The 24,234-nt window shown below is 47.6% G+C and overlaps 1 protein-coding gene across 2 annotated transcripts in view; it reads right to left on the bottom strand.

Annotated features, from left to right (window-relative positions):
* Positions 1 to 24,234, bottom strand: part of CAMK2A (calcium/calmodulin-dependent protein kinase II alpha) — an 81,507-nt gene that overhangs the window by 48,992 nt on the left and 8,281 nt on the right. For both annotated transcript variants that reach the window (XM_006893695.1, XM_006893694.1), the window contains exons 2-3: positions 11,642 to 11,736; positions 3,940 to 3,999 (exon numbers count right to left, since the gene is read on the bottom strand). In XM_006893695.1, coding sequence (XP_006893757.1) covers positions 3,940 to 3,999; positions 11,642 to 11,736 — 155 coding nt within the window. The remainder of the gene's footprint in view (positions 1 to 3,939; positions 4,000 to 11,641; positions 11,737 to 24,234) is intronic.

Below are 24,234 nucleotides of genomic sequence, written 5' to 3'. Positions count from 1 at the left end.
TAAGGCCCCAGGAATAGATGGTATACCAATTGAAGTATTTCAGATAACAGATGTTGCCAATTTCTGATAAACTACAAGCCCACAAATCTCTAGTTCACACTCAGCTTCTTGAAAACCTGCCCTGGGCTAATAGGTATAAGTGACTTTGATATCATAAAGTGTTAGCTCTAGATATTGGAATGATAGAAGACACTTTTACAAAACCTTTCATTATGTATGTATTAAAATAAAGTTTTGGGAAAGAACTCTTTTTCCCTTGGTCTTCCTCCAAGAGGACTAGTTGAGCAAGCCCGCCCAGGCAGCTGCAGGAGTCTTTTCTTCTTGAGGGCAAGAAGCTCCGAGAAGTCGGTGACAGCCAGAGCCATCTCAGGGAGGGCTTTCAGAATGGGCCCAGTGACCCTTTGGAAAGAGCCTTCCTTTCTCCAAAGACTAGAGTTATAGCCTCCCCATCTCCTTTAGCCAAGAACCTCAGCGCCTCCAGAGAAGGTCATTGGCTCAGGAAAATGGACAGAATCAGAATGGGAGAATGGGCATTTGCTGGCTCTAGATCAGATGATGCCTTTGTGCTGATTATAATAGGCTACTTCTATAAGCAGCTGGATAAAAGGGACATGAGCTGGACTTTAGCCCCATTAAACGGATACAATCCATACAACGGTTCTGGAAAGCACTTCTGTCCCTGAGAGGTAACTGAATCACCCTTCTCAGCCTTGGAAACAGGAACTCTTAATTCAATGCTGTTTTTTCACACCAAAAAACCTGCCTCTCATAAATAGAGGATGCCTAGAAAAATAACTCAGAAAGTTCTTGAGGAAGGGCAGGCTTCAGGGGCCACAGGGTGCTGGCTTAGGGGAGTAATGGCCTCTCCTCATGGTGGAGTGACTGGCTCGTCTGTGTTCTTTGAGTTATGCTGTCACTTTTTAACTTGTAAAATATTGTCCTAGAAAACAAAATGTGCATGCATGATTGACTGGAAAAGCAAGCCACTATAAAACCAAAAAATAAAAATAAAATACTGTCATAGAACAAACAAATCTGTAACCTAGTTTTCATTTATATAGCTGGACGCATGAATTTCTGACAATCCTGCCAGATTTGTAACAGTTATGATTTTGTTTCCCTTGGAAGTTGAAGGAGAGTAATGGCTCCAATATCATGGGTGCCCCTGACTCCACATGTCTGACTATAAATAGAAAGACTAAGAGAATGGGCTCTGGAATCAGACTTGCTGGGTTCGTAAGCCAACCTCCACCTCTTCTAAGTTGTATGGCTCTTTTGGTAAACGCTGAGTCTCCATTTTTAACAATAATACCAACATCCCTGGATGTCTGTGAGGAATCCATCAGTTGCTCATGAAGCACTTAGTAGCTTGGCACCAGGAGAAACTCAGTAAATGGCGACATCATCTTCATCGTCAACCAACCCAATCGTCCTCAAATCATTCCCTTCCCCAGTCCAAATCGTCTTTTGGATTCTCAGTTGTTCCTGGTGCAGTCCAATTTCCCTGCTCCCTGGGTGACCTTCCGGATTTTGCCCCATCGACAGGTGGCAGTGGTCCAGAAAGCAGGTTACTGCCCTCCTCCAAGCATGAAGTAAAAATACTTTGTACATGGAACAGTTGGTCCAACCTGTGCTCAGGCAGGGACTTAACCCCGGAACAGTGACCACACCCAGGAAGTGATCAGTGAGATTACAACCGGTTTTAAAGTGTGATGGTTTAGAGGGTCAGGAAGGGACATCCTTCATGGAACCTTCCAGCCCTGGCAGTAGCTGAAGGTTCTTTGAGGCTTTTCTTGTTCTGGGATTCTCTGCTTTGCTCCCAGCATCCTGTGCATCAGCCTCCTCCACCCCAACTCCCACACTCTGAACCTCAATTCTTCTACACACCCTCAGTGCCTAGCAGAGACCTCAAATCTTTGGATGCATTTGACATGAGGCGAATGAATGAAAGGAATGAATGACTTAATGAGGATGACAATTGTGATGGTTACTATTTCCAAGCAGTTACCATGTGCCTGGTGTATGCTGAGTGCTTTACTTGCAGTATCTCACCAGCCCCTCCTAGTGCTCCTAGAAGGTGGGGATTGTGATTATTCCCGCTTCACAGACGAAGATGCTGAGACTTGGGAATAGCCACAGCCTGTCTTTGCTTAAATATCTAGTAAGTGGCAGAACAGGGATTAGAACCCAAATGGGCCTGATTCCAGAACCCATTCTCTTAACCATCATGACATAAAAACTGCCTCCGCTGACAAACAAAAATCTTGATGGTGCAGAGAAATTATAATCTTATGGTGGAGCTTCAGGCAAGAGGTTTTATCTTAAGTAAGGTTATTCTGTGGAAAAGTGTAAGTTGGCGGATAGGGAGACAGCTTAATGATGCTAAGGCACCTACCTCAGGACAAGCAAGCATGCTATGCTTTACTTAACTGTCATGATCTTACAGTATGAATATCATTCCCGTATTCCAGATGGGAAACCTGAGACTCAGAGTGGTTAAATAAGTTGCCTAGGGTCACACAGTAATTACGCAGCAAAGCCAGGATTTGAGCTACAATTTGTCAGCCCCAGAGCTCATAATTTACTGTTCTATTACAGCTAGAAATGACACGGAGGAGGAGACACCAATGGGAGGAGGCAGCACTGGCCTGAGACAGCTGCGATATCATAGCAATACACACATGCACACACAGCCTCCTCCTTCCTCCAGAACTGACAGCCTTTATAAGAACCATGGGATTTTATAGTCAGCAATCACTCACAACCTCCTCCATCACACAGATGGAGAGTTGGAGGCAGAAGTAGCCTGAGGCCACCCAGGGAGGAAGTATGCAGGCCAAGGACCAGGGTTGAGCCTGGATTCCTCCCTTTGAACACCCGAGCACCTCTGCTCTGAGTCTGGCCCTGAAGCCCGAGGCTGGCCACTGCACAGCTCTGCTCCCTTTCCCAGGCGAAGCTAAGGGGAGGTGCGTTCTGAGTATAAATAGCAGAGGAAGAGGCTTTGCTTAAGCAGCAGAGTTAACTCTTGGGACCCTGGGCACAGGGAAATGCTTCTCTCCTGATGGGAGAAGGCATGGCCGCTGTCAGAATTAGACTGGCCCTTAGTGAGCAGCTAGGCCTTGCGTTCACAGCACAGTCTATGACCCAGCAGCCTTGACATCACCTGGGAGTGTGTTAGACTTACAGAATCTCTGGTCCCCTCCCACTGAATCAGGATTTGCCATTTAACACCATTTCCAGGAGGTGAAAGAAGCAGAAGCATTAGCCTGGACAACACTCTGCATGCAAAGATGGGGGAAAGTGGCTCAGAGAGGGTGCTACACTGATCCAAGGTCACACAGCCATTCCCTGGTAGAACTAGATCTAAAATCTGCACTTCCTCCCATCATTGCTCAGAAACCCAGTGCACAGGGGTGCAGCCTCTCACCCCACTTGAGTCCGGCTGCCCTGGCCTTGCTCTATGTTCTTCACCAAGATGATTGGCCTTTCCACACAGCTGGCATCCACATGACCTCGACCTCAGGGGCGGGCCCCATGAAGCTTTCTTCTTGCAGTGGGTGGCAGGGCGAGGGAGGTGACAGGGCCATCGTGCTGGGCTGACTCAGTGTGGGGGTGGGCTTGGGGAGTGGGCTGTGCCGGCCAAGGCCAAGCTTTTTTCCCTCCTGGCCTATTTTCGTCTCTCTTAGAGCTCCAAGAGTTTTCCTGAAACAGCTTTTGCGAAGGAGGCTGCCGGCAGCGTGGGCAGGGAGGAAGGGCCCCCTTTTCACTCCCCCCCCAACCAAGCTGGTCTCTGGAGAAGGTGGAAACCATTAATGACACCCCCTTCCTCATCTCTGCTATTGCTGCAGCCAGAGAAGACAGTGTCCCCTCCACAAACACCCACACACTCCTGGCCCTCACCATCCTCCTCAGGCCCCTCACTTGTCCCTCAAGGCTCACCAATGTTGGGGTGCTTCAGCAGGCGGCAGATGCGGGCTTCACGCTCCAGTTTCTGGTGGTCTGAAACACAGATGACCTGGTGAGGCCCCCGTGAGGAAGGAGATCCACCCACCCTATCCCTCCCCTCCATCTTCTCACAGCTGCTCATCTCGACCCCCCAGGACAGCCCCTCACTTCGAAAGCTTGCCTTTTAGTCACAGCCTCTGAGTTCTCCGGGAAGGCAACAGGGTTCAGTGGAAACAGGGAGAGTTAGGGATCAAGAGTCTCTTCTTTTCTCTGGACCTCAGTTTCCAGAGCTCTCAAGCGAAGAGCCTCCCTTAGCCCCTTCTGGTATATAAGGTTTGCTTCACCCCCTACTTTACTCCTCAGGCTTAGACCCCGCCCTCCCGGACCTGCTAACCTCGTGAATTTCTCCAAGTACACCCTGGTCAGCTCTCTCACTTTGCAATCTTTGCACAGGTGGTTCTCTTAGCCTGCAACACTGCCTGTCAATCTCCTGCCCTGTAATCCACCAGCCATCACTCATCCCTATCCATTCTTAGATGTCATCACCACGTGGAAACCTGCCCTGACTCCTAGCTCTTACATCCGCTGATAGCACAGCCCATGCTGACTTACAGACACCCGCATCCCTGAAGGCAGGGACTTGGTCTCCATGCACTCCTGGCATCTGACTGTATGCCTGGCACATAGTAGGTGTGCAAAAAAGAACCAAATTAAAGAACAAAAGACTAAAGGAATGACCATGTTTCTATGAGAGTGAATGTTCGTTGCCTTCTCCCCTTGGAAACGGGAGAGAAGAGGTATGCTAATTCTCAGAAGTCACCTCTCTCTGTCAGAGGACTTAGGGATAAATATGACAACCAAGAATCTAGAACTCCCCTGTGGCAGTCTCTGGTGCACCCCGGGTGCTCACACTTTAGACTTCTGTCTGAATGTTCTGGGTCTCCCTGCCCACTGAGGAGAGAGACCTGGGCAGGATCTGCCACCTGTGGTCTCTGATTCTCAGTTTCACCTGTGACTTCATTCAGTCCTCCCACCGACGCTGCACTGGGGCTTCCCTGACCCTATTTTATCTATTTTATAGATCTATTTTATAGAGCAGCCTGAGTCAGGGGAGGTCTCAGTGTCAGCCAATTCCTTGTCTGGTGCTTTTCCATTACTGGGTAGTTAATGCCTTATTTTTTTTTAAAAAAAAAGCAATAAAAAATGAGCTGCTAATAAGTGTTCAATATTTACTGTGTCGGGTATTATGCAGACCTCTTTATATGTATTTCTATCTCTTTTATTATTGCCTTGGTGGTCTAGTGGCAAGAAGCTGCACTGTAATCCCAAAGGCATGCAGTTCAAGACCACCAGCTCCTCCACGGGAGAAGGATGGGCATTCTCCTCCCAGGCAATTAACTGCCTCTGAAAACTCACTGGAGGGTCAGCTATGGGTCAGTTCTTACTCTCCAGTACACAGTAGCAACAGTTATGATTTTATGGATGAAGAGAGACCTGGGCAGGACCTGCCATCTGTGGTCTCTGATTCTCAGTTTCACCTGTGACTTCATTCAGTTCTCCCACCGACCCTGCACAGGGGCTTCCCTGACCCTATTTTATTTATTTTAAGGTTCAGAGAGGTTATAAAATGGCCCAATGTCACACTCCAGATTAGTGGAGTAGATGAGGCATGAGTTTGAATCAGGCCTTCAAATCCTAGAGTTTGGGCTTTAAAATCTTGTGCTAAACTGTTCTCTATATCCTGACTGAAAACTGCCAACTCTGCCTGTACCCAGTTCCCAGATGGGAAAATCAAGGCCTATGGAAGGGAAGTAATTTACCTGAATTCACACACTCAGAGACGAGACATGGACTAGAACCTGAGTTTCCTAATGGCCCCAGGAGAGCAGGCAGGCAGCTGGTGCTGAAGACAGGGAAAGAGTCCCCTCCCCCAGCCCCAACCCTTGTGCCTGGACAGCCTGCATCCCTCCTCCTCCCTCCATTACAGCAATCACTGGCTGTCCTCCAAGGGATGCAGAAGCCAAGATCAATACTGAAATGTGGCTTTTGCATCGGTAAAACAATTAAGTCCACTTCTGTTTCCATAGGCTCAACTCCTTAGCTGAAGACAAGCTGCAGGCTAGAGCAGGGGAGGAGGGACCAGGCTATGGGGGTGTACCTCAGGCTCCCCCTCCTTCCCTGGTCTCCTTTTATACCCCCCCAGGGTAAGGGTGCCAATTCCTGGACAGAGGAGAGGGAACCCCTCACCAGAGCTGGCCATGGGCTGAGGAAGACTGAAACTCTCCCTACTCCACAGTCCCTCCCCTGTCCCTCCCCTGTCCCCTACAGTAGAGCCACAAACCTAGCAGGTCAGCTCTAGAGGGTCTCAGGGGCGTAGGCATCCCTCTGAGTCAGGCTACACATTTAAGGAAAAGAATCCTGCTGCTTTGTCCACATGAGGCTACACTCCATGGAGCAGAGTTACACGGACACGACTGGACACAGCAAATGCGGGCCACATGTCTCCAAACTTGTGTCTGGATGCCAGACCTTCCTACTAGAACACCAGGAATTCATTGTTTTCATAAATCTTGTCATCATTCCACCAAAAGTACAATTAGCCTGCAAAAAGGTCAGTGTTAAAAGCATCAATTTGTTGAATGTAAACATATACATTATGTCATCATTTTATAACTGTGTCTGACATGTCTTCATTTTCTAATATACAAAGAACCTCAAGCAACCACAGGCTCTTCGCTGCTCTTGACTTCTGAGGCCTTGCTCTGCTCTATAGACGGGGGAAACCGAGGCCCAGAGAAGAAAGGTCCCATTATGGAAATCACTCATCAGGTGGTCAAGCTGATTAGAACCAGAGCTCTGAGGACTCCTGACTGTTCACCTCTTCATCCAGAGAGGGAGTTCTTTTCAATATAAGTTAGATCATGTTATTCTCTGACTTCAATACACTTCTACCACAATCCAAACTCCTCTCCTCAGTCAAGAAGGCCCTGCCTCTTCCCATGCACCCCCTCCTGTTAGCCATGAAGTTTCAGCCACATTAGCTTCCTTTATGACTTCAGGCACAATAAGTTCCTTCCAACCTCAGGGCCTTTGCACATGCTGTATGTTCCCTGCCTGGTGTGTTCTCCCCCTTGTCTTCCCATGGCTTCCTCCTCCCTGCACTGTCACTAATTCCCCACTCCAGCGAGCCCTTCTCTGGCTGCCTTTTTGAAAGTCTCTTTCCACCAGGCCGTTACTATTCACTATTTTGTTTTCTTTTCACCAGAGCACTCATTGCTGTCTAAAATTAGCTTACTCGTGTGGTTTCACATTCTTTTCACCTAGAAGATGGGCTCAATAAGAGCAAGACTGTGTCTTTGTCACTTCCAGATCCCCAAGGCCAACTTGCTAAGTAGATCATCCAGAGCCCGTAGCTAATAAGTGGCCTAGCTGTGATCGAAATCTATGTTAACAATCACTATACTTCTTGCCTGTCATTCTAATAATGAACTAATTGATAAGTCATTCCATCCAGCTCAATAGAGTTCTACAGTGTGAGAGGATGGAGAGAAGTTTCTACCTAGGTACCTGGAAAGATTGCCCCAACATCTACTCTTGAATACCATCCTTTACTGAGGACAGGTCTCCTATGTTGGGCTGAGCCAATAGGCAGGGGTGAGTGGAAATGTTGGGGTGAGGCCCCTGGGGGGTCTGAAAATCCCAGTGGGACAGGCATGGTCCTGGGGGAGGATGGTCCCATACAGATGGGCTTTGCTTACAGAGGGGAGGGGCTCCAGTAGCATGAGGGCATGAGACTCTTCAGGAGACACCTGGGGAGAAAAGCCTGACGTCTGGGAACAGGAAGGGCACCTCACTCCTCCACCAGGCACTAAATGGCTTACCAATCCCAGGAAGTTAAAGAAATAATCTCAAAACCCAGATTGCCAGGGGAGGAGAATGAGGATAACGACCCCCTTGGAGGCTCCCTCAGGCACCTGAAGTGCACGTGTGGCCCAAATGAGCACGTGCCATGTTTCTACCAGGAGCCTTGAGACTGGCACCAGGGGGCTGAGAAAGTACCCAGTGCTCAGGAGGGACTGTGGGTCTATATAGGTGTACCAAGGCCCATTGCCTCTGGCTGCTCCAGACCAGGAAATCCAGTTAGCATCAGGTTGGTTCTGCTCCTAGCAAGCTCATTTGTCAGAGCAGATCTGCACTCCATGGGGTTTTCAATGGCTGTGATCTTAGAGAAATAGAACACCAGGCCTTTCTTCCACAGTACCCCTGGGTGAGTCTGGACCTCCAAGCGTTTGGTTAATAGTCAAATTCTTAACCACTTGCACTAGTTCTAAACTGTTACCTCGCTTTGTGTGCCAAGGTGAGGAACAGGCTAGAAGGCAGGCTGAGCACCTGGGAGGAAGTCAGGTCCATGCAATTAGTGGCCTTTCCGGAGGATGGGGTGGAGACTGCGCAGGAGCGTAGGCCCTACTCTTATGGGTGGGGTTCAAGGCAGCTGCATTTTTAAGGCAATTTAGAGGGAGCTTGGGAGTAGCCAATTTCTACTTTTCTCTTTAGTTCATTATAGTTTCTTTGTGCTGTTGATTCTGTGAGCTCTTAAGGAGGGATAGAGGAGGGGAGAAAGAGGAGGGGAGAAAGAGGAGGGGAGGAGACAGATAGAGATTATTTTAAAAGCCACACAAACACTATCTCCTGGGTTTTGGACCGCTCCCTGGGGTGGATGGATGGAGGTCCCGGGTGGTGCAGCCCGGCTGGGAGCTGCCTGAAGTCACTCAGGACTGCCAGCAGGAGAGGCTTTAGAGCATGTTGCCAAATATTCAGCAACCAAACCCCCTGGGGGCACCTTGAGTGGCAAACAAAGAAATCTGCTAAAAGAAGCTCCGGGCTTCCTCTCCCGCTGGGAGCATGTAGGCTGGCAGTTGGCACACTTCTTGGAGGAGGTTCCCTGATAACCTCCCACCCTTACCCTCCTCCCTCACCTCGGCCTGAGCACCTTCCTCCCAGGAAGTCAAGATTCAACACGTGGTCCCAGAGCAGGGTCTGTGCAGCTGCTGCACGGCACAGCCCAGAGTCTGCGCTGCCCAGAAATGCTTAGTCACGGTCCAGAAAGGGACAATGTCCTTCCCACGCTCCCCCATGCACATCTGTCCCTCTGTAAAGGAGTGCTGAAGGAGCAGGACGTGTGTGTGTGATGAACTGGTCTAGGATCCCCAACACAGAGGGTGAACTTTAGTTCCTGACTCTTTCCTCCTCTTGAGGCCAACCTCAACCTGTCACCCCAAGTCATGGCACTAGCTTTGTCCCCAGTCTCAGGAATTAGGACATCTCTTTTGATCACTGGAGGTACAAAGCACAGAGAGCACCAGCCTGCTGCTGGTCACACAGCGATGGTAAGACCATCTATGTATCCGGGCATGCAGCAGTCTCCCTGTCAGCCCCCTGCAGCCCTGGGATCCCTAGCCCCAATTCCAGCTCTAGACATTCCACAGGTCTCACTCTTTCATATCAGGTGTTCACTTGCTCTGCAAACACTCTCTGGAGGTCAAGTGTGCACCACACACCATACCTAGGCCTTCAGAGACCATTCCCACAAAGCCCCCTCCTCTGAGTCGCTTCTCCCTGCAGGGTCTGTCTGTGGGGGAGTGTGGTAACCAGCAGAATGCTGAGCTCCCAGCAAGACAGCCAGAGAAATGAAAGGCAGCAACACACAGTCCAGCACGGGGCCTGCTGGGAAGCCTGTGGAGAACAGCCTGAATCTCTGTACCAGCCACACTGCAGGGCCGCATGAACAGCTGTGGCCTGTGCCAGGCAGATTTCAGCACAAGGACGTCAAATCCCTAGATATGAGGCCAGCCTCATGACGGATCACATTGCACAGACCACAGGCTGTGACGCCCCCACACCTGCACCCACCTCCCCCAACAGAATGCCTCCTGCTACCAGCCCAGTGAAGACTCCTCGTACGCCATCCAGGGCACAGGATGGCAGTCGGCATCTCCCACACACTGATGCACTCGAAGTCATTCCACTGCAAATCCAAACCAAGCTAGTGAACTTGAAGTGGCCCCACATGTGTCAGAGTAGATCTGTGCTCCATGGATTTCCAGAGGCCGGATTTTCAGAAGTAGACCTCCAGGTCTTTCTTTCAAGCCACATATGGGCTGGCTCAGACCTCCTGCCTTTTTGGTTAGCAGCCAAGGGTGTTAATAGTTTGCACCACCACCCAGAGCTCAGGCACTCCATTACTACAATGCCAAAAAGCAAGTATCCAGACTGGACTTCCCAAACTTTAATGTGCAGACAGATCACATGGTTGGCTTGTTGCAGATTAAGGCAGATTCTAAGTTCTTGAATTTGGAGTAGAGTTCAAGAATTTCTACCTCTAACAAATCTCTTCCAATGCTACTGGTCACTTCCAGTCCCTAAGAACAGTGATTACCCCAACTTTTTGTCATGATAGAAATCTTTTCCAGAACCCAGGTAACAACTCAGACTGATGAAATCATCATCTTTGGGAGCAGGACTAGGATGTGCAGCTTTTAAAGGCGATTCCAGTGAGGAGACACTGCTGTCCTAGTGTCATTTGGGGCTGGAGGATGGATTGCACTGTTGAGGCAGCGCATATCTGGAGTTTACTGACACAGTTTGAACTGGGCTGGCTACCAAAAGGTTGGTAATTCAAGTCCATCCTGAAGCTCGGCAGAAGAAAAGGCCTGGTATTATTATAGACAAGAAAACCCTATGAAGCAGTTCGACGCAGGAACAAGTAAGGTCACTGTAAGTCAGAATCAATTCCACAGCGAAAAACAACAGTGATAGATTGAGTTGTGTCTCCGAAAAAGATACGTCCAACTCCCCAGGATCCACAAACACATTGATACCATGCGGGGAAAGGCCTCCTGATCTACTCTGTAAAATCATGGAGCAGTTCTTCTCTGTAACCCATGGGGGTGGCCTTGAGTCCTCACCAAATCTATAGCAATGAGGTTGGCTTTGTAGGTGTGGGCATGTCAGGAGCTGTCCTGAATGCTGGAGTAACAGTGAACAGTCCTACCCTCTTGGATTTTTACAGTCAAGAGGACAGATGGATGGTAAACAAGTAGCCAAATCAGAAAATGAGATTAAGTGCAGAAATTAAGTCCTTAGAAGAAGTCTAGGGAAAAGCCATTAGGGAAATAAGCAGTAATGAGAGAGAGAGAAGGAGATAGAGGGAGAGGGAGGGAGGGAGAGAGATGAGAGAGACGAAGAGAGAGAGAGAGAGACAGAGAGAGACAGAGGGACAGAGAGAGAGAGACAGAGAGAGAACGGGAAAGTCCACCTCAGAATGTAGAATCGGAGAAAGCTGGGACATTGGGGCTGAAAGCTGAAGGCTGGGGAAGACCTAGTCATGCAAGGAGCCAGGGAGGGGCACTGCAGCAGAGGACCCACTGCAGAGGTGAGACATGAAGGGGCGTGTCAGAGGGCCCCGGAGAGCCTGTCCCTTCTGGCATCTCAGCCTTAGCCTGGTTGAGACAGAGAGTTGGCCTGTAGCCTCCACTCTAGAACTCTAGAGAAAGGGAAGTGGAGGGATTTGTTCTCAAAGTTACCACAGGAAGAAGAACTCCCAGCATCACTGGGAGGCAGACCCAGGTCCTGTGTAGAGACAGGGGTGAGGGGAAGAAGGGCTGGAGAGTATACGGGACAAGGACCAGCCGCCTACCTCTGGCCGAGAGCTTCTTGGTGTTGATGATCTTGGCAGCATATTCCTGGCCAGCCAGCACCTTCACACACCTGCGTACCACCGAGAAGGCGCCCCTGGGACAGAGAAGACGGAGAAGGTGAGGAGGGACCAAGAGCATCTTCTCCAGGAGATGCCATAATTCACACAGCTGCTCCCTGCTAGGAGAGCTCCCTCACGGCCACTCACACTTGAGCTCGAGGAATGCTGGGATCTGACTTGAGAAAGACCCAGAAGAACCACTGGCAGTGGTAGACCCGTGGCCTCTTACAAGACAAGCCTTCCAGAACCATCACAAACTTGCTCACCACGCTCTAAAACATTAGAATTGCTCAATGTTACAATCACAGTCTGTGGTTTGAAAGTTTTTAATTTTTTACTTTCAGAGTAGGTAACACATGGGCATGATTCAAGATCCAGAAGTAGACATGGTGAAGACTCCCCCCTGACCCAGCACCCCTGGCTTCAAGCTCCCCTCCTCAGAGACAGCCCTGCTACCAGTCCTATTCACAGATATTCTTACCCCCCCCACCCAAATGGCACTGGCTGCTGTACCTTCCTTCCTTCAGTAAAGCATTTACTTTGGGAAGCCTTCTCCCAAAGATCTCATCACTTAGTATTTCATTGTATGTTTAAAAAAGAAATAAAATAAACTTGCCACCATTGAGTTCATTCCAGTTCATATTGACCTTCTGTTGGGTTTCTGAAGCTGCTCATAATTCTCCCTTGATTTAATGGTACAGTGGCCGTATAATTTACCAACTCAATCCCATTGCCATCAAGTCAATTCAGACTCACAGTGTCCCTGCAGAACACACTGGCGGTGCCATCCGGCTTCCCAGGCCTGGAACACACTGGCGGTGCCATCCGGCTTCCCAGGCCTGGAACACACTGGCGGTGCCATCCAGCTTCCCAGGCCGGGAACCTCTAAGGGGCAGACTGCTTTGCCTTTCTTCCAAGAAGCACCTGGTGTGTCCAAAACACCCACCTTTTTAAAATTAGCATCTGGATTCTTTATAAATAAATTCTAGAAGCCATGAGGGTTTCTACAATTTACCTCAACTCAAGTCATTGTTGTCAAGTTAGAACCGACTCATAGCTGACCCTCAGGCAGGTTTTCCAAGTCTGTAAATCTCATGGAAGGAGATTGCTCATCGTTCTCCCAGGTAGCAGCTGGTGGATTCGAACTGCCTGCCTTTAGTCCTTACCCTCTACGTCACCAGAACGCCCTATAACTTGCCTAGTAACCCTTTGTTTTTGCATGCCATTGAGTTGGAACCAAGTTGTAGATGACCTTCTAGTAGGTTTTCAGAGGCAGAAAATTGCACAGGAGGAGACTGCCCATCCTTCTTCCATGGAGCAGTTAGTAGGTTTAAACCACATTAAGTCATCTCTTAAAATGAACAATTAACCCAGAACAAAATCTATTGCAGTTCAAGTCACTTCAACTCAGGACAGCCCTATTGAATAAATAGACTTATCTCCAAAGAATTTTCAAGACTATAAGTCTTTGTGGAAGCAGACGGCCTCACCTTTCCCCCTCGGTGTATTCTAACTGCCACCTTTCGGTGAGCAGCAAAGCTGTGCCCCCAGGACTCCTTTGCTAGGCAATTAGATTAGTCCAACCTCACTCTATAGACATCATTTCCCATGTGTGTCTCTATCTGTGGGATAAATTTCTAGACTTTGGCTGTCTGTTTTTCGCAAAGTTAGGCAATGTTGAACAGATATTAAGAGATTGTCCATCTTAGAGGTTGCACCCACTTTCTAAACCACTCTTAAGTGCGATGGCGTGCTGTTTCCTCCACTCTTATTAACATAATATGCTATCAGACCTTTTATCCTTGCTAGAGAGAAGGTGAAAGTGGAAGCTCAGTGAAGATTTAATTTCTAATCCTCCTATTAAGAGTAAGGCTAAGTACCTTTTCAGATGGTTAAGAGTCTTCTGAAATTTTACCCTTGAAGTACTAGCATTTGCAACAGATCTTGGAGTGACGTCTGTGAACTTAAATGCTGATGGGAGAGACTTACTGTTGCCATAAGGAATGTGGTCCACTTGCCAGATTATTTTATTTGCCAAGAGGATCCAGAAACATGAATGTTTATGTGAACTATCCCAATTTTTAAATGTTTTTAGGCGTGATAGAGTCAGTTTCGACTCATAGCAACCTTATGCCAACAGAATGAATCCCTGTCTGATTCTGAGTTATGCTTGTCATCTCTGTGTTTAAGCCATTGGTGCAGAAACTGTCAGTGTGTCTGGTTGAGGGCCTTCCATTCCTTCACTGACCCTTCACTTTTCCAAGCATGATGTCCTTTCCTTGCCTTTAAGGAACTCTGGCTGCATTTCTTTTTCTCTCCCCAATGCCATTTTTACTTATTAATTGTTGCACATTTTCTCCCCCCTTCCTTCCCTCTCTCGTAGCCCACCCCACAATGCACCCCTTTTCCCAGATTCTCATAAATATAATGCATAATCACATATTTCTTTCAAACAGTTCTTCTCTTGATCTGTTCTAATGCAGTGTTCCTTATTTATCCACTCTTTCTTCTTTCCTTCCCCAATCCCTCCATGTCTGTCCTATTTTATAAAGGTGGTGTTATGCAGTATTTATCCTTTTGTGACTGAGATATTTCACTTAGCATGATGTCCCCAAGTCTCCCCCATGTTGTGTAATGTTTTATTACTTCATTGTTTTTCAGTGCTGTGCGATATTCCATTGTGTGGATGTACCATCGTTTTCTATCCATTTGTTTATGGCTGCCCTTCTACCAAGATAGATTTGTTCCATTTACTTTCAACCTATGGTATATTAAAAATTCTTTGCCAGTACTACAATTATTCTTCAGTCACCTTTATCCATTGTCCCACTCTCACAGGCATATGAAGCAATAGAAAATACCATGACTTGAGTCAGGCACACCTGACCCAAGTCTTTAAAGTGACATCCTTGCTCTTTGGTCCTTGACAGCAGATTATTGTTGTCATTGAGTCAAGTATGACTAATAATGACTCCATGAACAACAGATCCAAACCTTGTCCTATCTTGTGCCACCTTCATCATCTCTGACACACTTGAGCCCATTGCTGCAGTCATTGTGTTAGTTCATCTCATCAAGGATCTTCCTTTCCAAGCATGTGGTCCCTCTCTAAGGAATATTCCCTCCTAACAACATGCCCAAAGTATGTGAGATGAAGCTTTGTCATCCTTGCTATCAAGGAACATTCTGGCTGTACTTTCTCCAAAACATATCTGCTTATTCTTTTGATAGCCCATAGGATATTGGCAGCAGATAATATCAATGGAATTGTTTGATTTCTTGACTGCCGCTGGTTTACAAATAAATATTAACTATAGATCTAAGTAAAATTAAATTCTTGACAACTTCAATCTTCTCTCCATTTGCAATAATGTTGCTTGTTGGTCCAGTTGAGGATTTTTGTTTTCTTGATGTTTAGGTGTGTAATCTCTCAGGAGTGTTTCAAGTATTTTTCTCTTTCAGCAACCAAAGTGGTGTGATCTGCATGATACAAGTTGTTGGTGAGTCTTCTTTCAGTCCTGATGCTACATTCTTCTTCGTATAGTGCATCATTTCAAATTATTTGTACAACAGATTAAATAGGTACGGTGAAAGGGTACAACCTTGATACACACCTTTCCTTACTTTAAGCCACGTAATATCCCTTTTTTCAGATTCTTGATCTAATATACAGGTTCAGCATGAGCACAATATAAGTATTCTTGAATTCTCATTCTTCTCAGTGTTAGCCATCATATATTATGGTCTGTAGAGACAATACAGCCTGAAATGAGGCTACTGGCAAAAAATAAGGCCCCCAGAAATTGAAGTGATACTAAATGATATGTTTCAAATAACAGATGCAGCCCTGGATTTGCTCACCAGTTTAGGCCAATGCTTTCAGGACTGTGAGGCTGTCTTCCTTCTGTACCATCTGGTCCTTGGTCATATGTTGCTTACTAAAATGATTCCATGTCAATCATTTCTTTTTGATAAAGTAAGTCTGAGTATTTCTTCCATCTTCCTTTGATGCTTCTTGCATCATTCAACATTTTGCCCATAGAATGCTTTAGTATTGCAACTCAAAGCTCAACTTTTTAAATTTTAAAATTCTTTAAGCTTGATAAATGCCAAGGGTGGTTTTCCTTTTTTATTTCTAACTCTAGGTTTTCACACATCTCATTATACTATTTCTCTTTGTCTTCTTTAAAATATCTCACATGCACTCTTTGCCACTGAGGCAGAAGCCCTGACTCATATCTGACCCTCAGGCGCATTTTCAGAGGCTGTAAACACATGGGAGGAGATTGCCCTTTTTTCTCCCACAGAACAATTGGTGGATTCAAATCACCGCCAATTACAGTGCCACTCCTTACCACTAGTCCACCAGAGCTCCCTACGGACCCTTTAATGCAGAAAAATTTAAACATGATACCAGGCCAAGTAAAACTTGTCTGAGGACCAGATGAATTCCAAACATAGTTTTGTATACTTTATCGCAGAAGTCTTATGGGGCCCTGATATCTTGATAGTTAAAGCTTTCCACGGCTAACTAAAGGTCTGACGGTTGGAACTAGTCTATCTAAAGGTGTGACTGTTTCCTCCTCCCGTGAGCTATGTCAGATGTGACAGTCAGCTTCCATAAAGGTGTACAGCCTTGGAAGGGCTGTGGGGCAGCTCTACTCTGTCCTCTAGGGTCACGGTGAGTCAGAACCACACGAGTCAATGGCGGTAAGGTTGGTTTTTGGTATCACGAAGGTCATGTCCTTTCACCCACAGAAGAGTTCCTGAGGGACCCAACACCAATCATACTTAACACCCTGCTCACTCACTCTCCTGCTTTGTCGTCGTGTCAGTTCTGACTCATGATGACCCTGTGTGTGCAGGTTTTCAAGGTTAAGACCTTTTAGAAGCAGGTTGACAGGCTTGTTTTCTGAGGCCTTTTTGGGTGCGTTTAGCTATTTGCCGTTTGGGCTACTCAGGAACTTATGGTGTAAGCCCAACTGGGGTAGGGCATCACTTCCCTATAGGGAACGTTGGTGGTTTAAGGCCAATAGCAGCTCTGTTGGTGAAAGGTGAGGGAGTCTCCTCCCCTAAAAGTGTGTAGCCTCAGACCTGAGCAAAGGTAGGAACTGACTCAGGGGCAGCGGGTTGTTTTATTATTATTATTATTATTATTATTACTATTAAAAACCACATATGTTCATGCTATTGTTGTTATATGCCATCGAGTTTCTTGCGACTCATAGCCACCCTATGTACAATAGCCCTAAACCCTGCTATATCCTGTGCTAACCTCACTGTCTCTGATACACCTACTCCTATTACCCCAATCACTGAATCAATCCACCTCATCAAGGATCTTCCTCTCTTGTGCTGTCCCTCCATCCTTCCAAACATGATGTCCCTTTCCAAAGACTGGTTCCTCCTTGCAACAGGCTCAGAGTATGTCAGGCGAATCTTCAGAATCCTTACCTCCAAGGAACAGCCTGGTTTCACCCTCTCTAGGACAAATCTGTTTGTTCTCCTAGCAGTCCATGGTATACTCAACACGCTTCTCCAGCACCACAGCTCAAAGGCATCAATTCTCTTTCTATTATCCCAAGTCACTGTCCAGCTCTCCAATGCATAGCATGCAATTGTGAGGACTATGGCCTAGATCAGGCGCACCTTAGTCTCCAGCCTGCAAATCTCCTGAGCATGCGTCCCAGCTTTAATGTGCCTTAGAGCCATCTGAGCACCTTGCTGCACTGCAGATTCTGATTCCTGGGATGCGGAGAGTAGCCCAGGAATGCAAGCTCCCGTGTAGCTCAGCGTAAACTGCTCAGGGCTACACAACAAGCCGTGGGCAGAACTGGTCTGGAACTCAGATGGCGGAGTTCATTTCCAACTGGCCACACTCCATCTTATCCTCCTAATTTTGATCCCCACCCTAAGCTTACAGGTTGGCCCACGCCACAGGGATCAAGATGACAGGAGCAGGGAAGGAAGACACTGACGGGGGAAGGCTGCAGACTGGCTCTGACACACTCCTGGGTGTGATACCACCACCTTCGTGTCTGGGAAGCATGAAGAGAGCAGCCAGGAAAGTAAAGAGAAGGGTAAGAAAGAGGGATCTGGGAAGGGGATCCCCCACAGGATGCAGGGTCTAGCCTTGCGAGCTATTGAGTCAGTTCCAACTCAGAACGACCCCGTGTGACAGAGAAGTGCCCCGCATGGTTTCCCAGACCATAATCACTAAAGGAGTAGACTGCCGGGTTTCCCCTCTCTCAGAGACACTGGTGGATTTGAATCCTCAACCTTCCTATTAGCAGCCAAATGCCTAACAATTACACCACCAGGGCTGATTAGATAGGAGACTCCGGGCCAGGAAACACGACCCACCAGGAAGGTGAAGACAGCGGCCTTCACATTAGCACTGTCTTCAGGGATTCTTTCAGAACCAGTGAGCTTAGTCCTGCCTTGTCAGCCTCCCGGGGAGTTTCTGCTAGACTCTGCCTCGACTGGGAAGCAGGCTTGATGGGCTGCCCCTTGGGGCCGTATTCTGGATGGTTCAGAAAGCCTCATAAACCCAAATTCTGCCAAGGAGCCAAGAGCCTCATCTCTAAACAAGAGACACCATACTGGCTGAACTTCCACCTGAAAATGCAGGGCTGAGCTTTCGTGAAAAGCAGAGCTTCTTAGCTAAGGCCCCATGCCAGGTTTCCCTAAACCCTAGGTGACAGCCATGCATCAGTCATTTTTCTCCCAACTGGGACGCATAGCTTTTATCGGATTCTCAAATGGGTGAATTGACCCAAGTCTATTCAGACGTGTTAATCCAGAGGGTCTCAGCCCCTCACATCCCCAAAAGCCTTTCTCCCTCCCTCCACATGCACCTGAGCACCTTCTTGCTTTCAAAGCACCCTTACAATGTGGAAATGGTGAGGTCCCATCTAGCAGATGGGGAAACTGTGGCTTTGAATGAGCAGGTTACCACTACTGAGGCTGAGAACAGAGTCCACGTCATTCACACTGTTTCTTCTGACTTTCCCAAAGAGAGGACAGTGCACACTCAAGAACACATTGAGTCTCATCCCAGTTAGTCCCAAACCAACTGTGTGGCACTCAATAGAGCACTTTGACTCTCTATTTTGACTCACGTAACACAGAAACAACACAGCTCAGTGTTGCCTCCTAGAAAATACAGGCGACAATAGCATCCACCTCCTGGGTTTGTTGGGGAGATTCAATACGGTGATGCAGATAGGACACTGGACACAGTGTCAGGCACCTAGTCTAAGCATAAGAGGATATGGGGGAGTGGCGGGGGGGGGGAGTGGGCTTGGATGAGGTGAGGAAAAGCTAGGTCAGGGAGCCCTTCTTTCTCCCTGAGAAATCTCAGATTGCGTCACTGACCCAGCCTCCACACACAAGGGGAAAAGCTCAATACTGCTGCCCTGGGTGGTGGGGATGGGGAGAGATGGGTGAGGATGGCTGGAGTGGGTGCAGTGAAGCCTGCAACTCTAACTTCCGCTCTCTTTTTATCTTCTATTTTAAAAAGGCATATTTCTGCATGCTTGTCCTGCATGAGCGAGTAGCCACAACCCAGCATCCTTGGCAAAGAGAAGCATCAGCCCACTCCCCTTGTGGCCCTGAGCTGAGCAGGTGGTCAGCAGGTGGGTGGGCGGCGGAAGCCTGGGAACAGGACAGGGTGGGACAGGCAAGGAGGCCATGTGGGGAGGACACAGGTGGGAGGAAGTAGCCCAGGGTCACTGGGAAGCTGGGGAGAGTTCTGGTGTGTGAGTCCTTTGTGGGTGGGGAATGTCTGTGGGCAGGTGCTGGGGACGTCCCTTGGTGCAAGAGCAGAGGCCTTGTGTATCTGGTCATAGACGTGTCAGCTGCCTCTTAATGCCCTTGAGTATGTGACACTGAGACTCTGGGGGTAACAAAGCACATGTGTTATTTTGGGTTGCAAGTATATATCCACATGAGCGAAAGGGTTGCAGAATTTGGCCAACGAGAGGCATGTGTAGGACAGACAGACAATGGAGGCAGCGTATTTAGGGTCTGGGCCCTGCTAGATGGCCTGGGCAGGGATCTGCCTCAGTGTGGGCCTCGGTGTCTCGATCTGCAACGTGGGGCAAGAGGAATGAAGTGTTCAGAGGCTTTTCTAGCCCCACTCTTTGCTATCAGTGCTGTCAGCTAGAAATTCTGTCAAAGTGGAAACACTCTCTGTTTTGCCCAGCGTGGCAGCAACTAGCCACAGGGGGTTTTTTAAATCAACAAAACAATTGCCTTTCGGCGAATTCTACTACACAGAACTCTCACATGTCATGAAATAGAGTTATTCCATAGGTTTATCACGGGAGTGACTTTTCAACAGCAAATCACTAGCCTTTCTTCCTTTATGTGGATTTGAACTGCCAACCTTTTAACTAGTAGGTGAGTGCCTAACCACTTGCACCACTCCACACATGCCTGTAATCCACTGCCTTCAAGTTGATTCTGACTCATGGTGACCCTCCACTGGGTTTCTGAGGCTACAAATCTTAATGGGAAGTGCCTATTTTAGCTTTCTCCTGCTGAACAGCTGGTGGATTCGAACCAGTGACCTTTCAGTTAGAGCTTGGCATGTTGGACACTACATCACAGGCCCTCCTTACGAGGACAGTATAGCCCTCCATGGGGGCTAGTAGGACCGGAGAGCTGAATGATCTTACCTTATTTTATTTCCTTTTAAACAATATTTTCCCTTATTTTATTTCCTGTTAAACAGTATTTCCTTGATATACAAAGGAGCAATCACTCCTACATCAGACTGTCTGGCATTTAGATCCTGGTCCAATAACTTACAAGTAACCCCCAGGAAGCTTGTTTCCTCACCTATAAAATATGGATAGTAATGGTCCCCACCTGGGCCAATTGTTTCAGAATTCGATAAGATAATAAAGGATGCAACGGGCTCAGCACAGTCCCAGGACTATAGTAATTGCTCAAGAAATGGTGTCTTTTACTAGAATCCTTTATCTATGCCGTGATGTGAACAGCTAACATTATCAACAACAAAATGGCCCTGGTTTGCCAAACTCAGGGAAGAAGCAAGCCAGGTGGGGGGGCCACAGTGAGGAGAGAAAGGGCTGCTCCCCACTGAGCAGCCTGCCGCTGGGCTGAGAGGAGCCTGAGTGGGAGCATGGGAGCATAGCAGGCCGAGGCAGAAATGCAGGGCGCAGAGCGCCAGCCAGCCGGAGAGGCCAGGGTGATAGTCGGCCCAGGTGGCTGAGAATGTGGGAACGTGCAAATGGGCCGTAAAAAGCACGATTCACACTGGGAAATGACTTTCTGGCTGCCTGGAGTCGCTAGCTGTCAGATCTCAGGGGGCCGCTGTCCTCTCTGGCCTTGCACACGCCAGGGCTCTGACTTCGAAGGCTTGAGCAGCACCTGGAGCTCTGGATGGACACTCCGAGGCCTGGAGCTTGCTGTCCTGGGCGAAGGTGTCCCTAAGGATATGGCAGGTGTGGCACACGCCCTGGACGTCACTTGAGGGGCACCAAGGAGTAGTTTCCCTTCACCATTGCAATTTCCACCGCCAGCTGTGAGAGATCATTCTGCAATTTAAAACCAATTGCCATAGATGCTATTTTCTTTAGGACTCTGCTTCTGGGTCCCAGTTTCCCCATTTGAAAGATGGCATGGGAGGCCTTGCCCCATTTCCACTCGGTGCTGTGCAAAGATGGGAAAGGATTCTCGCTCCCAGACCTGTTATGCACAAACCACCTTTCCTCTGCTCAGCAGAACCTCTTCACCTTGACCCTGAACTGCACAGAGCCCAGGAGGGCAAGTGTCCCTTCGGGTGCCAGGAGGCAGCGCACAGTTTAGCGGGCATTTCGGAGCCTTCTACAGGCTCACTGGGCTCCCTCCCCTCGATGGGGATCTGATGTTCCAGAGTTCCCAGTCTTTAGGGTCTTCCTTCCACTGGCTGTTTCTCAACACACCCAGATTTTTCTTGTTCTGGAGAAATAAAAATGTCCTCCCCAACCAAGAACCTTTCTTTCCACCCAGCAGCCTGGGCTGCTTTCTCTCTCCCTCCCTCCCTCCTCTTTTGCTGCCAAACTTCTAGAACAAGTGTCCGACATCCGCTGCCTCCTCTTCCCACCTCCCACGCTCCGTGAACCCACTACAATCTGGCTCACGCCCCCAGGGGCTCCACGTAACTGCTTGTGCTTGCTCCCCCACTCCCTGGACCCAACCCGCCTTGCCAGCCCTCAGAGGTTGGTTTGGCCCTACTGGCCACCCAGCCTTGAGGTGCAGGCTCCCTTTAGTTTCTGGGTCACAGGGCCCTCCCTAGCAGCCCCACCTTGCGGGCAGTGCCCTTACTGTCTCACCTTACTCCCTAAACACTGCTGCTCCCTAATCTGCCCATTCACACTCATACCTTGTTTTACTAAAAGTACCCTATCTGGACTAAGGGTGCTTAATTTTCATCATTAGAGAGCTCTGGTGGATTGATTAGTGGTGAGGAGTTGTGTGGCCAACCTAAAGGGATATGGTTTGAATCCACCAGCTGCTCCATAGGAGAAAGATGGACAACCTCCCCTCATACAATTTACTGCCTCTGAAAACCTGCTAGGAGGTTGGCTTTGAGTCCATTCTGACTCAATGGTAACAACAGCCTTAATCAGCCTCACAAAGGAGCCTACGGCTCCAAAATGATCAAGGTCATTCAGCAACTACACTGAAATCTAGACATCTCCACCCCTCCACTCTTTGGAACTCCAGCCTCTCATTTCTAACTACTTATAGACTATTTCCCCCTGATGTTCCATGGCAGACATATCATCGTGAAAGCACAATCTCTTCCCAAACATCACCCACCTGGGATAAGATGTCTAAGCCTTCCATCACTGTGTCCTCTGATTTCAGAAAGTTCTAGACCAAACCTGTTGTTAGGTTACCATAATTCATTAGCATCCAGGTGAGTATGAGATAACTCGGATCCAGGGGGAATGAGTGGTATCCCAAGATTGATGAATGCTGTCTGGTGTCTTAAAGGCTTTCAAGAAGCCATTTAAGGAGCAATGATTTAAAAAATCACTAAATAACTTGGGAAAGAGTGGAAAGTATTATGCTGAGTGAACTAACTCTGTCTCATAAGGATAAATACTGCATAGGACCATTATTGTAAAAAACAGAGGGATAACTAGTAAAACGTGCATGAGGATCCAAGAGGAGAAGAAGTGGGAGGGAACAGAAGGGTGAGGATTGGCAGAGAGTTGCACAATTTGGTGGGTGGAGAGAGAGATGGGGAAAGGAAACAGAAAAGATCTGGCAGGGATCTGGAAAAACAGAGTAATAATAAGCAAGGTTCAATGGTGATTGATATTATAAAACATGATGAATGGGAATGATTGAAACCCAATGTGAATGAAGGATGATGTGAAACACAATGTATACAAACTTTGTATGCAAAGCAAATTAAAAAAAAAAAAAAAGAAGCCATCCACCATCCAAGACACAAGAATTGATCTCTGTTCTCATGAGCGCACAGAGGAAGAAGTCCCAGGTGTCATAGAAGGAACGGGACTGTGTATTTAATGGTTTCCATTAACTGCTGCTTCTTTAACCAGAAGATCTAGAAAATTTCTGGCTACTAGAATTCAATGCTTTGATCAAGAAATCTATAGATGAATATTCATCAAAAATGCAGAGAAAGGAATAGAATTTCAAATTCTTATAGAATCCAGACATACTGAACCTAAGCTGGGGTTAGAAGAATCCTTAAATCAGTCACTTGAGAAAACCTTCAAACTATGAGCAGAAATTATTCCCTGAAGCCATCTCTAAAGTAAATAAGTGTTTACTTAAATCCATAAAGAATGTCTACCATGTTCATATCCATATGAGACCAAATTGTTAAAGAAGTTCTAAAGCACAGATTAGAAGTTTAGTGGGCAGTGAGTCTAAGCCAATAGTGGCAGAGAAACAGAGACAGTAAAAATGGTGACACAGCCATGAAAGAAGCAAAGAACGCAGCCAATACTATTGAAATGTACATATTGGAATTGATGAATTGCATATATTCTGTTGTATGAATTTTTAACACAATTTTTTTTTTAAAAAGAAAGTTGGTACTTGAGCAGTTTCACACGATGGGCTGAGTATGGGCCACACATGGCTGCATCAAGCTTGTATGCCAAATAATATTTTATAGTTAAGATTCACTCTCTCCCCAGACCAGTGATGAAAAACCGAGGCTAAGAGAGAAGATGGGCTCAAGGCCTGGAACCCAAGACTCTTGACTGTGGTCAGTTGATCTGGGGGAGCCAGAACGTGGGGTGCACAGATGGGCTCTAGGGTGGGGAGACTGTTAGCACATGAGTGTCCGTATTCTACGTGGTGGGTCGGGTTTTTTTTCTGGAATGTTTGTGTTTTATGTTTACGTTTTATGGTCATAGCTTGTGTGAAATTTTCTGAAGACTCCTAGAGTCTTCAAACAGTTAAAAAGCTGGAGTCAACTGCACTGAAACAGATGAGGGAGTGAATAATTTAAAAGCGATGTATGATAGGGTATTACG

Source organism: Elephantulus edwardii, unplaced genomic scaffold (genome assembly GCF_000299155.1).
Source record: "Elephantulus edwardii isolate Elephantulus edwardi_28Jun2011 unplaced genomic scaffold, EleEdw1.0 scaffold00130, whole genome shotgun sequence".
Taxonomy (NCBI): Eukaryota; Metazoa; Chordata; class Mammalia; order Macroscelidea; family Macroscelididae; genus Elephantulus; species Elephantulus edwardii.
The sequence above is the reverse complement of the archived record's forward strand: the minus strand, read 5'-3'. Positions and strand labels throughout refer to the sequence as shown.